Raw genomic sequence first — 16,719 nt, 5'->3', positions numbered from 1 at the left:
CTGACCTCCAATGTAAGGAGCATTCTTCTCATTGACCACCAATGTAAGGAACATTCTTCTCACTGACCTCCAATGTAAGGAACATTCTTCTCACTGACCTCCAATGTAAGGAGCATTCTTCTCATTGACCACCAATGTAAGGAACATTCTTCTCACTGACCTCCAATGTAAGGGACATTCTTCTCACTGATCACCAATGTAAGGAACATTCTTCTCACTGACCACCAATGTAAGGAACATTCTTCTCACTGACCACCAATGTAAGGAGCATTCTTCCCGCTGACCTCCAATGTAAGGGACATTCTAACCAATGACCTCCAATGAATTCATTTTAGCAGGGGTTTCCTGAGATTTGAAAATTAATTTTGGGGTAATATATAATATTGTATATATAAGATTGATTCAATTTGTGATGAAATCTCTACTCTACAGGTATCTCCCCCACTTAACACCCCATTTTACCAGTTGTGCCAAGGGAGGGTTTTGAGCCACCTTCAGGGGTTGACCACCAGAGCGTAGACCCAAAACAAACCAGCAGCTCCTCCGGGGGTAGTGCTACATATATTTATATACAGTAGATGTAGCAGGCACTCTCAGGGTTATGAAAAGAGAATAGAATTTATTCCGAGATATACGGTATATATAAATATATATCTTTTTTTTCTTCTGCCTTTCTGGCAGATTTTCCATTGCTGGTCTTACAATATTATCTCTGGTTGTAGTAATCTGTATACAATACATTGGGTATATACCTTTTCCATTAAGAATGAAGCTTTATCAGAAGAACAACCGGACATCTTTGTAGCACTTGGCTGATAATTCCACAATCCATAACCTAATGACCAGGTACAGAGGTGACCATCTGCTGGGAGGTGATAGGCAGTGAAGCATGGCAAACGTGGCAGAGAAGGAGATAAGAGTCCTCATTAGCTCGGAATGTTGAGTCTCACCTTCGGAGGGGTTTCCTCATTATATTCCAGTATTGGGATATAAAGCACCATGAGCTCTGAATACATATTGGATTGTGTTTTGTAACTGAGAGTAGCCAAAGGCTTTCTGATGATTGAAGGAAACTCTGTCTGAGAGAACCAGGAATGCTAGTTTTAAGGACTATCCTTCTTACAATGCTAACCAGTGTTGCCAACTGTCCGTATTTTTACGGACAGTTCGTAAAAATGGGCACTTTTTTCCCCCGTTCGTAAATGTCCGTGGTTGCGGGAATGTGCCAGTAAAAATAGCCGAGATCGGTTCGGCTTGGAACTGCGCATGGAGATTGGAGGCAGGGGGTGATGGTGGCTGCGGTGGCACCGCAGAGGGGGGTGGAGGCAGAGGGCAGTGGTGGCAGGGGGAGATTGGAGGCAGGGGGTGATTGGAGGCAGGGGGTGTTGGTGGCACCGCAGAGGGGGATGGTGGCACCGCAGAGGGTGGCGGATGGAGACAGGGGTTGTTGGTGGCACCGCAGAGGGGGAAGGAGGCAGGGGGCCTGGGGGAGATTGGAGGCAGGGGGAGATTGGAGGCAGAGGGAGATTGGAGGCAGGGGGAGATTGGAGGCAAGGGGAGATTGGAGGCAAAGGGGTTGTTGGTGGCACCGCAGAGGGGGATGGTGGCACCGCAGACGGTGGGGGATGGAGACAGGGGTTGTTGGTGGCACTGCAGAGGGTGATGGAGGCAGGGGGCCTGGGGGAGATTGGAGGCAGGGGGAGATTGGAGGCAGAGGGAGATTGGAGGCAGAGGGAGATTGGAGGCAGGGGGAGATTGGAGGCAGGGGGAGATTGGAGGCAAGGGGAGATTGGAGGCAGGGGTTGTTGGTGGCACCGCAGAGGGGGATGGTGGCACCGCAGACGGTGGGGGATGGAGACAGGGGTTGTTGGTGGCACTGCAGAGGGTGATGGAGGCAGGGGGCCTGGGGGAGATTGGAGGCAGGGGGAGATTGGAGGCAGAGGGAGATTGGAGGCAGAGGGAGATTGGAGGCAGGGGGAGATTGTGGCACCGGGGGTGAGGGCAGGGGGTATTTGTGGCAGAGAGGGATAGAGGCAGAGGGTGATGTGACCAAATAATTTGCCCTTATTATATCGAAAATAACAAAAATATGTTTTTTTTACCTTAATATCTGCCTTAAATGACATTGCTAGTTGCCTAGCGTACTTGTTTGTAGCCTAAATACTGAAATTTGCACCTAATGTAATTTAGTAACTTTCGTGAAATGCTAGTAAAAACGTGGCTGCGCCAGTAAATTTCGGGTGTCGTGCCAGTAAATTTCGATCTGGTAGGTTGGCAACACTGATGCTAACCCCCTCTATGTCATGAAGAGCTGCTGACTTGAGCACCTTCGGTTGCCAACCCACAACAAGCATACAGATAAAGGCTTCTAAGCTGTCCTGATTTGCTTATTATTCTGTCACTCTGTGTCAGAAAACACTAAAGCCAAAGACAGCCAGGCAGCTGGCATTTTCAAAGCAGGCCAGCAATGGCAGCCATTGTATTTCTCTAATGAAAGGTCTACCTAAAGCCGAATGTCAAGAAAGAGAAAAGTCCTTTGATTTTCCTGGAGTTCAGCTTTTAGACTGAACTCCAGTATTTAGATAAAATCTACCCTTGCAACATGGTATGGCCAGTAGATGGAGCGGAGGAGCTTACTAATTTACTATCATACTCATCGCCATCTAGTGGCCATAATGTGGTATTTTCCCTATTGTGGTTCAGAACTGGTATAGCTTCTATATTTAAAGCGGGAGTTCACCCATTTGTAAAAAAAAAAAAAATCTCCCCTTAGCTTCCTGCTCGTTCGGTCTAGGGGAATCGGCTATTTGTATTAAAATATGAGCTGTACTTACCCGTTTTCGAGCTGCATCTTCTTCCGTCGCTTCCGGGTATGGGTCTTCGGGAGCCGGCGTTCCTTCTTGATTGACAGTCTTCCGAAAGGCTTCCGACGGTCGCATCCATCGCGTCACTCGTAGCCGAAAGAAGCCGAACGTCGGTGCGGCTCTATACTGCGCCTGCGCACCGACGTTCGGCTTCTTTCGGAAAATCGTGACGCGATGGATGCGACCGTCGGAAGCCTCTCGGAAGACTGTCAATCAAGAAGGAACGCCCATTCCCGAAGCCCATACCCGGAAGCGACGGAGAGGATGCATCTCGTAAACGGGTAAGTACTGCACATATTTTAAAATAAACAGCCGATTCCCCTAGACAAAACGAGCAGGAATCTAAGGGGGAAAAGTGCCCTCTAAGGGTGAACCCCCGCTTTAAATAAGTGTCAATATGTTATTTACCTTTTTAGGATCACAACCATCTAGGCCTCAGTGGGCTCTGGTTTTTCCTCTTGTGAGGTAAAAACTTGGCGATGCTCCTTTAACCACTAGCCGACCAGTTATACGGCGGCAGGTCGGCTTGGCTGCGCAAAATCACATAGGTATACGTCATTTCGCATTCCAGCCATTAGGGGCGCGTGCGCGCCGCCCCCTGCTCGCCCCTGGTGCCGACGTGCGTGCCCGCGATCGCTCGTTACAGAGCGAGAACCGGGAGCTGTGTGTGTAAACGCACAGCTCCCGGTCCTGTCAGGGGGAGAAATGACTGATTGCATGTTCATAAAATGTATGAACAGCGATCTGTCATTTCCCCTAGTCAATCCAACCCCCCCTTCAGTTAGAACACACCCAGGGAACATAATTAACCCCTTCCCCGCCCCTTAGTGTTAACCCCTTCCCTGCCAGTGGCATTTTTACAGTAATCAATGCATTTTTATAGCAGTAAAAATGCCAATGGTCCCAAAAATGTGTCAAAAGTGTCCGAAGTGTACGCCATAAGGTCGCAGTACCGATAAAAATCGCTGATCGCCGCCATTACTAGTAAAAAAAGAAATATTAATAAAAATGCCACTATCCCCTATTTTGTAGACGCTATAACTTTTGTGTAAACCAATCAATAAACACTTATTGCAAATTTTTTTATGAAAAATATGTAGAAGAATACGTATCGGCCTAAACTGAGGAAATTTTTTTTTATATATATATATATATATATATATATATATATATATATTTTTTTTTTGGGGGGATATTTATTATAGCAAAAAGTAAAAAATAGTAAAAAATATTCCTTTTTTTTTAAATTGTCGCTCTATTTTTGTTTATAGCGCAAAAAATAAAAACCGCAGAGGTGATCAAATACCACCAAAAGAAAGCTCTATCGGTGGGAAAAAAAGGACACCAATTTTGTTCGGGAGCCACGTCGCATGACCGCGCAATTGTCGGTTAAAGCGACGCAGTGCCGAATCGCAAAAAGTGGCCAATCATTGACCAGCAAAATGGTCCGGGGCTAAAGTGGTTAAAAAACTATGATCTTACCATCTACCATACAACCTGTGATTTTTGAGAGTATGGGCCGGATGAGCCTCTTGAGTCTCTGGCTTTCTTTCAATATTTTCACAACCTCAGACGAGGTGTTCTGCAGTCTAAGCCTCATACACACGATCAGTCCATCCGATGAGAACGGTCTGAAGGACCGTTGTCATAGGTTCACCGATGAAGCTGACTGATGGTCCGTCGCGCCTACACACCATAGGTTAAATAACCGATCGTGTCAGAATGCGGTGACGTAAAACACGACGTGCTGAAAAAACCGAAGTTCAATGCTTCCAAGCATGCGTCGACTTGATTCTGAGCATGCGTGGATTTTTTACCGATGATTGTGCCTACTAACGGTTTTGACCTATTGGTTATGAATCCATAGGTTAAATTTAAAGCAAGTTGGCTTTTTTTTAACCTATGGTTAAATAACCTATGGGGCCCAGTGTAGCAGTGTAGCAAACACTATACAATCTGATTGTGCAATCCCCTTTAGATCTACCACAAACTATATTACAAGGGCCTGTTTGATTTGATACTAAACTATTGGATTTTTAGGGTTATCTACATATTACACAGTTTTAGTAAATCTGAAGTAGGTTGTAGAGTTGTGTACGGTCAGCAACCTGGGAGGGCTGATTAGATTGCTTGAAATAAGACCCCAATGTGCACAGGACACAGGAAAGCTCTGGACAGGATTTTTTTTTTATATACTGAACAGATATAACAAAACGATTCAAATGTATATTTGCCAGACCAAAAAAGGAACATAGTTATAAAGAATGTACATTAAACCTTGCTATGGTTACATATATTACTCAGCAGAACTCCAGGAATCATATGCCTTACATTTGGCCAGCTTGGTTCGAAATAAGTATCCATTTGTGCTATCCAATGGGTTGCTGGGGATGCTGTAAATACCATACTAGTTCATGCTACGTACAGTGATAGCCATAATTGTCCGGGTTCTGTGCGTGCGGCTTCCCCATTGCAAACTTAAAGCAGAACTTCACCCAAAAGAGGAGGTTCCACTATTCTGCCTCTTATTCCAATTCAACTTCTGACGCATAAAATTATTGTTTGGGGAGCGGGTACCTAGTTTTGATAGGTACCCTCTCCCACTTCTGTTCAGATTGCCTAAGCAAACCAAGCGAAAAGTTCAACCCCCTCCCCCCCCCTCGCAGCCTCGTTTACATCGCAGAATGTAAACATCCCTTGTAATAGCAATCTATTGTGACAGGTCCTCTTTATGGAGAGATGCAGGATCAATAAGACCCCACATCTCTCCTCCAGGCTGGAAAGCATGAGATCAAAAATAAATAAATCACCGATCTCATACTTACTAGCCATGATCGTGGGTTTGTTTACATCCGCGGGCTGGAGGTGACATCATAACGTCGCGCCCGGGCCTCCAACGGTCATAGAGATGACCGGTGACCATCTGGTCACCGAGAATCTCTATGGCCGTCATCCAGCGGCCGCTGATTCTTTCTCCGGATCCCCGATGTCATGGGAGAGCCTGGAGAAGCACTGGATGGCGGTGGACGGGGATGTCCTCTCCCGTCGCCTGTAAGAACGATCAAGCGGCGGAACTGCCACTATGATCGTTCTTATGGTGCTCAGAATCGCCGGCAGAAAATAATGATATCTGAATGATGCCTGTAGCTGCACCCACTGAAATCAAAGACGTCATATGACGGCCTTGGGCTGGAAGTAGTTAAAGAACTTATTGTATTTTTTTCAGTGAATAAAGGGCATTCTCTAAATTGAGGAGGGTAGATTGTGACATCATCACTTTTCCTCATCCAATCAGAAAATGCCTTGTATTATATAAAAAAATTCAAGACGTTCTGTAAATGTCGGCAGTGCCAAGAGTGACCCCTGTGTAGAGGGAAAGCCGCTTGCACAGAACCTGGAAGATTGCAGCTATCAATGTATTTAGTAAAGGCTACTACAGAGATTTACAGCATCCCCAGTGGCCCTCTGGATATTACATATGGATACTTACTTCGAGCCAAGCTGGCCCAATATAATTATGCGAAAAAAATAAATATACAGTGGAACCTTGAATTACGAGCATAATCCGTTCCAGAAGAATGCTCGTAATCCAAAGCACTCGCATATCAAAGCGAGTTTCCCCATAGAAGTCAATGGAAACGAAAATAATTAGTTCCGCATTGACTTTGATGGCATGCAATACCGCATGTGGCCAGAGGTGGGGGGGGGGGCGCTGGAGAGCCTCGAAAATACTCGGGACAGTACGTCTGAACTTCGAAATCCCTCGGATAGGCTTGGGAATGCAGAATTTCTAAATATTTCCGATTGGCTCTGGCGCCCCCCACACCTCTGGCCAAATGCGGTACTGCACAACGCTGTGGCTTGAATCCTGCACGTTTTGCGAGACAACGCTCGCAAACCGAGTCAGGATGTAAAAAAAAAAAAATCGTATTGCGAAACGCTCGGTAACCCCGTTACTCGCAATCCGAGGTTTCGATGTATATAATTCTGGTTTAAAACCCTCTTGTAGAATATGTGCCCCATTCATCCAGTCTCTGGGTGGACCTTGTGTCTTCGAGAAAGCACTTTAGGTACGGGACAGCAGTGGACGATTCTGAGCAACACGGATCTAAGTGCCGCGCCAAAGTTCCTCCTTCTCATGGCGTAGACGAGCGGGTTGGCAAAGGAGTTCATGTGCGAAAAGAGCACTGCCAAGCGTATGAGGGGCGCCGGTATAAAGCATGATCGGCATAGGAGCTTCAGGCTGTTAATGGCATTGATTGGAATCCAACACAAGCAGAAGATGCCCACTAAGAGCAACAGAGTCCAGGCCATGTTGGTCTCCCACTTCTTGGAGGACCTCAGGTGGCTGCGGACCACCCTGAAGATATCAGCATAAATAGCCAGCATGATGAGCAGAGGCGACAGAGTACACCCAAGGAACACAAAGTAGACGAGATACTCGGGGGTGAACACTGAGGTGAGGGAGCAGCAGCCTAGGTGTTCTCCACGTGTGGTGCCGTTACTGGTGACCGGCTGGTAGCTGAAGTAGGCCCTGGAGAGGTCCCTTGCTCTGCGGGGCAAGTAGTAAGCCAGAACGGATCTCTCCAAGCCAGCCAAGGACATTTCAGAGGCTGTGTGAGTTTGATTGCTGCCGACATATTTCTGGAACTGGTTCCAACCCATCATGGGGGAGAAGCCAATGAGACAGGAGAGGAAGAGACACAGCAGCACCGCAAGAGCTAACCGTCCGTTGGTCACATACACCGCGTAGCTGCAAAATAATATACCAATATCATTATATGAACAGTGATTAACTCCAAGAACAACTTAAAGCGGGGGTTCACCCTCTAGCATAACATTAGGCATAGTAGCGTGAGCTACAGTATGCCTGTATTTATTTTTTTAGCCTCGTACTCACTGTGCAATCGTATATTGAAGATTCCGACTCCCCGCGGGGAATGGGCGTTCCTATGGAGAGGGAAGGTGATTGACGGCCGGCTCTGGCACGTCACGCTTCTCCGGAAATAGCCGAAATAGGACTTGGCTCTTCACGGCGCCTGCGCATAGTCTGTGCGCAGGCGCCGTATAGCGCCGTGAAGAGCCAAGACCTACTCCGGCTGTCTTCGGGGAGCGTGACGTGCCAGAGCCGGCCGTCAATCACCTTCCCTCTGGATAGGAAAGTCCATTCCCCGCGGGGAGTCGGTATCTTCACTATAGGATTGCACTGTGAGTACGGGGCTAAAAAAATAAATACAGGCATACTGTAGCTCGCGCTACTATGCCTAATTTTATGCTAAAATGCTGCTATGGAGGGTGAACCACCGCTTTAAATGTATCTAACTCAAGAACAAAAATATAATATAGTGCAATTTACTTAAAGGCGTGGGCAATCTATTGCATTAGGGCAGGGGTGTCAACATAGGCGTGCGCACAGAGTGTGCCAGGTGTGTCCAGGCACACCATAATCACCCCATGCAGCAGACTCCCCCTACTGCCCTGGCTCCCATCGTTTCCCCTGCAGCGCCTCTGGCTTCCCTCCTCTCCTCTCCCATCGGCTGTTGCTGCGGGGATGTTTTTTCTGGAGTCGGGAAAGGGGCCACTAAATATGCAATTTACCAGCCCCTTCCCTTTCTGAATGAACATTGTGAGTGATTGGTAGTGTGTGTTTGAGCTTTGGGGTGCACACCCTAATGCAATAGGCTGCGCACACTGATGGGTGTCAAACTCAATTTCATCGTGGGCCGCATCAGCATTATGATTGCCCTCAAAAGGGCCCATTGTATCTGTAAGATTAGATGTCCAGCGCATCCCCTCCCCTTACATTAGATGTTAAGAGCCACCATCAGAAGTTGAGTCCCCCACTCTCCCTTACATCACAGTGCACTCCCTTTTTCTTATGCTGCTGCTGGGAAGAAGCTGGATGCATTTCTTAAAAGCAGAAAGTAAGGGTCTTCCTGAGTCCTGGGAAACCCTAACCCTAACCCCAATCCCAACCCTAACACCGACTTGTTCATTCCCCGACTTGTTAATTCCCCAACTTAGTTGGGGTAGGCGGTGCACTTTGGTGGGGCTGGGTCAGCCACGCCCTGTGACCTTTGACCTCTGGGAACCCGCCTTCTGACCTTTGAACTTTGGGGGAAGTCCCTGTTCCAATTCCTGAGTCCTAGCCATATTCTTCAATGGGAAACCCTAACCCTAACCTAACCCACATGAAATGGCCTGGAGGGCCGGATTTGGCCTTGTGTTTGACACCTGTGCATTAGGGTGTGCACCCCAAAGCTCAAACACACATGATCGCCACCTTCTGTCACAGGAAGGGGTGCTGGTGGTGGGAGCCAGTTGATTGAGAGTATATTACTATACACCCTAAGTACGGGTGTAATGTGTTCGTAAAGCTGAACCTAGATTTTAATATAATGGGGGCATTTACAATGGCCACTGGCACCCCCAACCACCCACCTGGTGCTGCTCCTTGATAATGCTAATGCACATGGGGTGATTAGGGACTAGACACACCCGGCACACCCTGTGTACAAGCCTATGAATTTACCAGTCCCTTAGAATCTGAATTTGTGGGTAGCTAATACTTATAGTGCCGCTCTAAGCAAAGAAGGAGAGTGTAAAAAAAAATTGCTCTGCCAGCAAATAAGTTATTTATCTGTACAGTTTCTGCATGGCTCAATTTCCCTCTTACCTGTTTGGAAGGCGGATTTTGAGGTGGGCGTTGACCGCGATGAGCAGCAGGAGCAGGATGGAAAACTGCGTAGTGACCAGCGGGAAGCAGGTGATGAAAATACAAGTGTAAAAGCAAAGCATGTATTCCATGCTCAGCACTACGGAGAAAGGAATGGCCAGGGCTCCCACCCCGATGTCCGCAGCCGCTAAGCTGACGATCAGGAAGTTGGTGATTGTCCGCAATTCCTTGTGCAGGTAGACGGTGGCACATACCAGCACATTCAAAGAGACGATGCCCAGGGCCAATGTAATCTCCAGCAAGACAAAGGGGAAGTTATCATCCATGATCCCTAATGTGACCAAAGGCTGGAGACAGATACAATGCTGCCAGCAAATGTTTGGATCTGGACAAGTCCGGAGAGGCGAATGTTCCTCAATATGTGAAATTGTTATAAATAGGTCCCTATAGTAAAAGAAAGAAATAAAATCAGATTAAAGTAAAAGCAAACCCCAACTGGATGACATTCACTTTACTAAATACTGTTTACCATAATTATCATTAAAATTATTATTATTATTATTATTATTATTATTATTATTATTATTATTATTATTATTATTATAATAATATTATTATTATTATAATAATAATAATATTATTATTATTATTTTTTTATTATTATTATTATTATTATTATTATTATTATTATTATTATAATAATATTATTATAATAATAATAATAATAAAATAATAATATTATTATTATTATAATAATATTATTATAATAATTATAATAATAATAAAATAATAATAATAAAAAAAAAATATTATTATAATAATAATATAATAATATTATTATAATAAAATAATAATAATAATAATAATAATATTATTATTATTATTTATATATATATATATATATATATATATATATATATATATATATATATTTTATTTTTAAAATTTAATACTGTTTTTATCTACGATTCATCCTTTCTTTAAAGTGGATGTAAACTCGATTTTTTTTTATTTTTTTTTTGATGTCACAATGTACAGTATAAGATTTCCTATCATCTGTGCCCAGTCTTGCCACACAGAGTTAATCCAGCTCTGAGCAATCCACTTGTATTGTTCAGTGAAATAAAACGGACTTACAGAGAAAAACCTTAGTCCGTTCCGCCCCCTTGCTGTGAGTGACAGGTTATTTACGTATATCTCATGCACTAGCCTGGAGACAGGCATTATTTTTTAATTCCCACCCCCACTCCTTTTCTGAAGTCATGTGGTGACTTTTCTGGATTTTGACTAAATGTTGGTGATCATAGCAGAATTTTGTGTAAGGAAAACATAGGAGAAAATGCATGATGACAAGGGGAGTGTAGAGGTGGGCGGGGAGTCGACTGACATCATGACTCCACCCACAGAGCTCCAAACAACAGACCCACCCACAGAACCTGCAGTTTTTCAGGTCTTATAACAGACAGAGGGGAGACATTTGACAGGTAAGGATACATGCAGGAGGCATCCATATCCTTATAGATCAGCACTATGGCAGTAGTTTAGAAAGGATGAGAGGGGCTTTACATCCACTTTAATCTTAGTGCTGCTGATCCCCTCCAGCTTTTATCAGTCACTTTCTGTCAACATGCACTCCCTCTCCCTCCAATGCTTTGGACTGCTTTCCTGACAACAGTGGACCATGACTACACAATATCACTTAATGGGTCTATTTATTAAACGTTCGATTGACGAATGTCACACACAATCGTACAGACTGGACGAAAAATTCTCTGTACTTTCCGTAATAGATTATTGTAACGGTCAGGGGTTAACATCGTTACGATATTCCATTCCACCAACCCAAGGCAGCTTATCGACACTCTACAATCCAGCAGACAGGACCCATATGGATTTTCCCAGAATAACGAGACACAAGCTCTGTTCTCTGGTTCCAAACAGATAGGATCTTTAATGGTAAAACTCAGGTTTGTTATATACAGTTAGAAGCCCCAAGAAACAATAGCTTAACTACACCCACAACATGACACAATGGGTGCTCAATACACATTCCTTTAGTGAACATAAGTCAGACGTCTGACCTTTAGAGTGTGTTAACTTACAACACATATTAGCATCAATAGAACTTTCACACAATACAGGGTTAGTTAGCATAGCACCATGAAATATATTAGGAGCCAGGCTTAATTAACACCTCAACAGTATGTGTCCCCACATGAATGAGTCACTCTCCTATTGACCTGTTGGGGTCAGATTTAACCACCTGTAATATTTCAAGATATCCTGCAATACATGAATTATCATTACTGTCCCATCTCATGTAATTCAAGATATAATTTCTCAGTCATCCTATGCCCCTAGTGGACATAGGATGACCCTAGACCCAAGAGTCATTAGTGAAGCTGACACAGGAGTACCCCACATCCTTCAAAAGCCTCTGGGTCCCACGGGCCATTCCGTTACAATTATTCCCTATGATCGTCAGCTTAATCTAGTGGCCAAAATACTGCATTGTATTCTGAACTACCTCAATGAGAAAACATACTGCATTTTGGCCACTAGATGGAGCTGACAATCACAGGAATTAATCTATTACGGAAAAATATGAGGAAAATGCATCCAGCCTGCATTGATCTTTGCTCAATGGTTCAATGACTGTTTAATAAATAGTCCTTTAAGGCCTTGTACACACGACCGAACATGTCCGCTGAAACTGGTCCGCGGACCAGTTTCCGCGGACATGTCCTACCGTGTGTAGGTCCTAGCAGACAGTTTTCCGGCCGAGCGGACAGGTTTCCAGCGGACAAAAGTTTCTTAGCATGCTAAGAAACTTGTCGGACATGTCCGATGGTTAGTATGACTCATCGGACATGTCCGCTGGTTATGACGTATAACCAGCGGCCCGAAATCCTGCGCATGCGTCGAATTGATTCGACGCATGCGTGGAAGCATTGAACTTCCGTGTCAGAGAACGTCGGTGTCGTATACGTCACCGCGTTCTCTGTCCGCTGGGATTTTGGTCTGATGGTGTGTACACACATCAGACCAAAACCTCCCAGCGGACATGTCCGATCAAAGCAAAATGACGTGTCACATTAAAGTTGAGAAGCGGGGGGTGCCGAAAATGGCATGTCACACTAAAGATGACAAGTGGGGGGCGCTGCCGACAGTGACATGTCACATTAAAGATTAAAGTTGAGAAGCGGGGGAGGGGGTGTTCTGCTGTCGGAAATTACCTCCGTGGGTCCCTAAGCAAAATGACACGTCACATTAAAGTGAGAAGCGGGGGGTGCTGACTTCTTACCTCTTCTCCCATCCAGCCAGCGAGTTGAGAAGCGGGGTAAGGGGTTCGAAAATTTCTTCTCACCAGGCGGGGCCTCTAGTAATTTGGGGGCCCTCCGCAACTTTGCGGGGCCCTAAGCGGCTTGCATAGTGAGCCTATAGGGCGGATTGGCCCTGGTAGTAGAACACACACATATATGCCCATAGAGGGTACACACATGTGGTCAGTTTACCATACAGAATGCATCGCTCCATGCACCGTGCAGAAAACTCACATGGCTAGTGGAAAAAAAAGGGGGGCGCAATACTCACTATAACAGGAAATGTCAATGGCAAGTTCTTTTAATGAAAGATGCAGGTTTAAAAGAATTAAAACATTTTTTTTGTATATTATATTAACAATTTAAAGCTTATATAACACTTTGATGAATAGGCAGAGCTTTTTTTCTCAGAAAATAGGTGCAGGAACTCAACCACGACCCTGTTCAGATTTCACAAACAGTAGAAAGGGTCTTAAAGGGGCATTAAATACCAGGATTGCATTACATACAGAGTGCAGAGTTCAGGGAGTTACAAAGCTGTCACTTGTAAACACAGAAACCAGACTTCTGTGTTTACAAGTGATTGTGGTTAGCAAGCACCAAAGGGTCTGAGCCAGAGGTGGTGAAACTGAGTTCCCCCTGAAAAAAAGCCCTGTGAATAGGATTACATCTATTATAGTCAGGGCATACAGCAGAAGTAGAGGTATATACAAGATTTCACCTATTTTCAGTTTCTTCTCTTCTAGCGGATCTCACCTCGTCTCTTCCAGCGTCTGCTCTGTGTGACTCTTCCAAGTGAAAAGCAACAAATCACATTTCTTATCTATAAAGCAGAACACAGGATCAGCTCTGCAAACAGTTAAATGCTTAGTATAGGAATATCAATGCTCTTCTACTCAATATTCATTCATTTGTTTTTGCCATTCTCCCTACAGTATTAGCGCATGTTAGTGATCAGTGAGGCCATTATGATCGCACTGCCCCCAGGATCCCACATCACTATCGATATATTTATACACTCATCGGCCACTTTATTAGGTACACCTGGGCCTGGCTATTACCGGGTTGGACACCTTTTTGAACTGCCTTCATTCTTCATGGCATAGATTCATCAAGGTGCTGGAAACATTCCTCATGCCCCGTACACATGACCGGTTTTCCCATCTGAAAAACTCAGATGAAAGCTTTTGGCTGGGAATCCCGACCGTGTGCATGCTCCATCTGACTTTTTCCTACAGGAAAACTGATAGAAAAAAAAAGAGAGCAGGATCTCTTTTTTTCCATTAGCAAAAAATCAAAGCGGGAAAACCGTTCGTCTGTATGGAATTCCGACAGGAAAAAAAACACGCAAGCTCGGAACCAATTCGACGCATGCTCGGAAGCATTGAACTTCTTTTTGTCGCCTCATCGTAGTGTTGTACGTCACCACGTTCTTAACGCTCGAAAGTTCTGAGAACTTTTGTGTGACAATGTGTATGTAAGGCAGGCTTGAGAGGAATTCCGTCGGGAATACCATCCAACTTTTTTCCGACGGGAAATCCGCTCGTGTGTACGGGGCATTAGGGATTTTGGTCCATAGTGACATGATGGCATCACGCAGTTGTTGCAGATTTGACGGCTGCACATCCATGATGCCTGTAATGAAACGTCCCACACTTCGCTGGAGAATACCTCCCAACTGTCCCTGATATCGAGGGACTGTCTCTGTTTTGTAGCAATGTCCCTCTGTCCCCCATTTCTCCTCATTTGTCCCTCATTTTGGTCTGATCCATATAGTTGTATATAAAATGCACTTTTTATCTATCAAAAAGTGTCTCCCAGTGCAAAATCTTTCATCTGATTTCTAAATTGCTGAATTTGTAAATTCCAAAAGCCAATATAAAGGAACAGTAGTGGTAAAAAAGCACTTGTGGGTTTAACCAATCTTATTTTTTTTTTACAATTCTCCTTTAAGGGGGCGTGGCAAGAGGTGTGTGCTACGCCTGTATACTTTTGCTGATAGGTGTCCCTCATTCCCATCTCAGAAAGTTGGGAGGTTTGGCCTAAGTGCTTTAGTCATATACCGCTTCCTCCCAGTCTGAATATAGCTATCAGATATTCCAACCATTGACAACAACAAACAAGGCAATGCTTGTTTGGTTGCTGAACATGAACTGTTTATTAAAAACACAGGTACATAGGTAATACTCTGGACAATCCCCCCTCCCCCCTTGCATTCTGGGCAGGATAGACTGTCCAATCAGCAGTGAGAGCTGTTGGAGGAATTCGCCTCCAACAATCTCACAGCTAATCTACATACACATCCCATAATTTCCAAGGCAGGCAGACACAATAGAACATTGGAATACATCCACACCCCAAACGACCCAGCAAAGAGTACACAACAAAATGAGTCAACATACAGTATATCTATCTATCTATCTATCTATCTATCTATCTATCTATCTATCTATCTATCTATCTATCTATCTATCTATCTATATATATAGATATATATATATATATATATATATATATATATATATATATAAAAGAGGTCTTTTTGATCCCAGATCTCCAATTTAAAGCGGTCCTGTCATGCTTTTTTTTTCATTTACAAGGGATGTTTATATTCCTTGTAATAGGAATAAAAGTGACACTTTTTAAAAAAAGAACTAGTGAAAAAAAATTAAATAAAAAGGTAAAATAAACACCAAAAGCCAACTGGCCTGGACAGAGTTCTGACCTCAACTCGATAGAACACCTTTGGGATGAATTAGAGCGGAGACTATGAGCCAGGCCTTCTTGTCCACATCAGTGCCTGACCTCACAAATGTGCTTCTGGAAGAATGGTCAAACATTCTCATAGACACACTCCTAAACCTTGTGGACAGCCTTCCCAGAAGAATTGAAGCTGTTATAGCTGCAAAGGGTGGGCCAACTCAATATTGAACCCTACGGACTAAGACTGGGATGCCATTAAAGTTCATGTGCGTGTAAAGGCAGGTGTCCCAATTCTTTTGACAATTTAGTGTATGAGAGAACTTCACATCTGAACCGCGTGCCATCTTTTAGCAGCTTGTATACAGAACTCACTGACTTGTAGTATTCTCTCCAGTTCCTGGGCCCATAACCTGTTGACTGAGAATTGAAATGATGCGCTGGAAGCTTGTTGAGTCTAGAGAATACCTTGCATAGAGGATTGCAATACATATCTTAAAGAGGAAGTAAACTCCCTCTGCTTACATTTACCTATAGTTAGTGAAAATATCTCCTAAACCTGTACATTTTAGGAGATATTTACATTGCGTGCAGCCAGTGACATCACTGGCGCATGCGCTCTGAAGGAACGGCCCACGTGTGCCGTTCCTTCCGAGCCCGTGCCATGAACAGCGTCACATTCACTTATCTCTAATAGTTACAGTATCTCACAAAAGTGAGTACACCCCTCACATTTTTGTAAATATTTTATTATATCTTTTCATGTGAAAACACTGAAGAAATGACACTTTGCTACAATGTAAAGTAGTGAGTGTACAGCTTGTATAACAGTGTACATTTGCTGTCCCCTCAAAACAACTCAACACGCGGCCATTTATGTCTAAACCGCTGGCAACAAAAGTGAGTACACCCCAAATTGGGCCCAATTAGCCATTTTCCCTCCCCAGTGTCATGTGACTCGTTAGTGTTACAAGGTCTCAGGTGTGAATGGGGAGCAGGTGTGTTAAATTTGACGTTATTGCTCTCATTCTCTCATACTGGTCACTTGGAGTTCAACATGGCACCTCATGGCAAAGAACTCTCTGAGAATCTAAAAAAAAAAAAAAGAATTGTTGCTCTACATAAAGATGGCATAGGCTATAAGAAGATTGAGAAG

At 44.2% G+C, this 16,719-nt stretch overlaps 1 protein-coding gene across 1 annotated transcript; it reads right to left on the bottom strand.

Moving 5' to 3' along the window:
- Positions 1-6,887: 6,887 nt before the first annotated feature.
- On the bottom strand, positions 6,888-9,866 carry LOC120915801 (adenosine receptor A2b-like). Its single transcript, XM_040326600.1, has 2 exons — positions 9,541-9,866; positions 6,888-7,617 (listed from the first exon to the last, which is right to left on the bottom strand). Exons 1-2 carry the CDS (start codon positions 9,864-9,866, stop codon positions 6,888-6,890), a joined length of 1,056 nt encoding a protein of 351 aa, XP_040182534.1.
- Between the last annotated feature and the right edge of the window lie 6,853 nt (positions 9,867-16,719).

Source organism: Rana temporaria, chromosome 10 (assembly GCF_905171775.1).
Source record: "Rana temporaria chromosome 10, aRanTem1.1, whole genome shotgun sequence".
NCBI lineage: Eukaryota > Metazoa > Chordata > Amphibia > Anura > Ranidae > Rana > Rana temporaria.
Note: the sequence above shows the minus strand (reverse complement) of the source record. Positions and strands in the feature narration are given on the sequence as shown.

What these genes read in the sequence shown, in the direction of transcription:
- LOC120915801 (XM_040326600.1), bottom strand. Translation starts at nt 9,866, where the DNA reads ATGGATGATAACTTCCCCTTTGTCTTGCTGGAGATTACATTGGCCCTG. An exon ending in AAAATCCGCCTTCCAAACAG is followed by an intron (nt 7,618 to 9,540) that starts GTAAGAGGGAAA and finishes ATTATTTTGCAG; the next exon opens with CTACGCGGTGTATGTGACCA.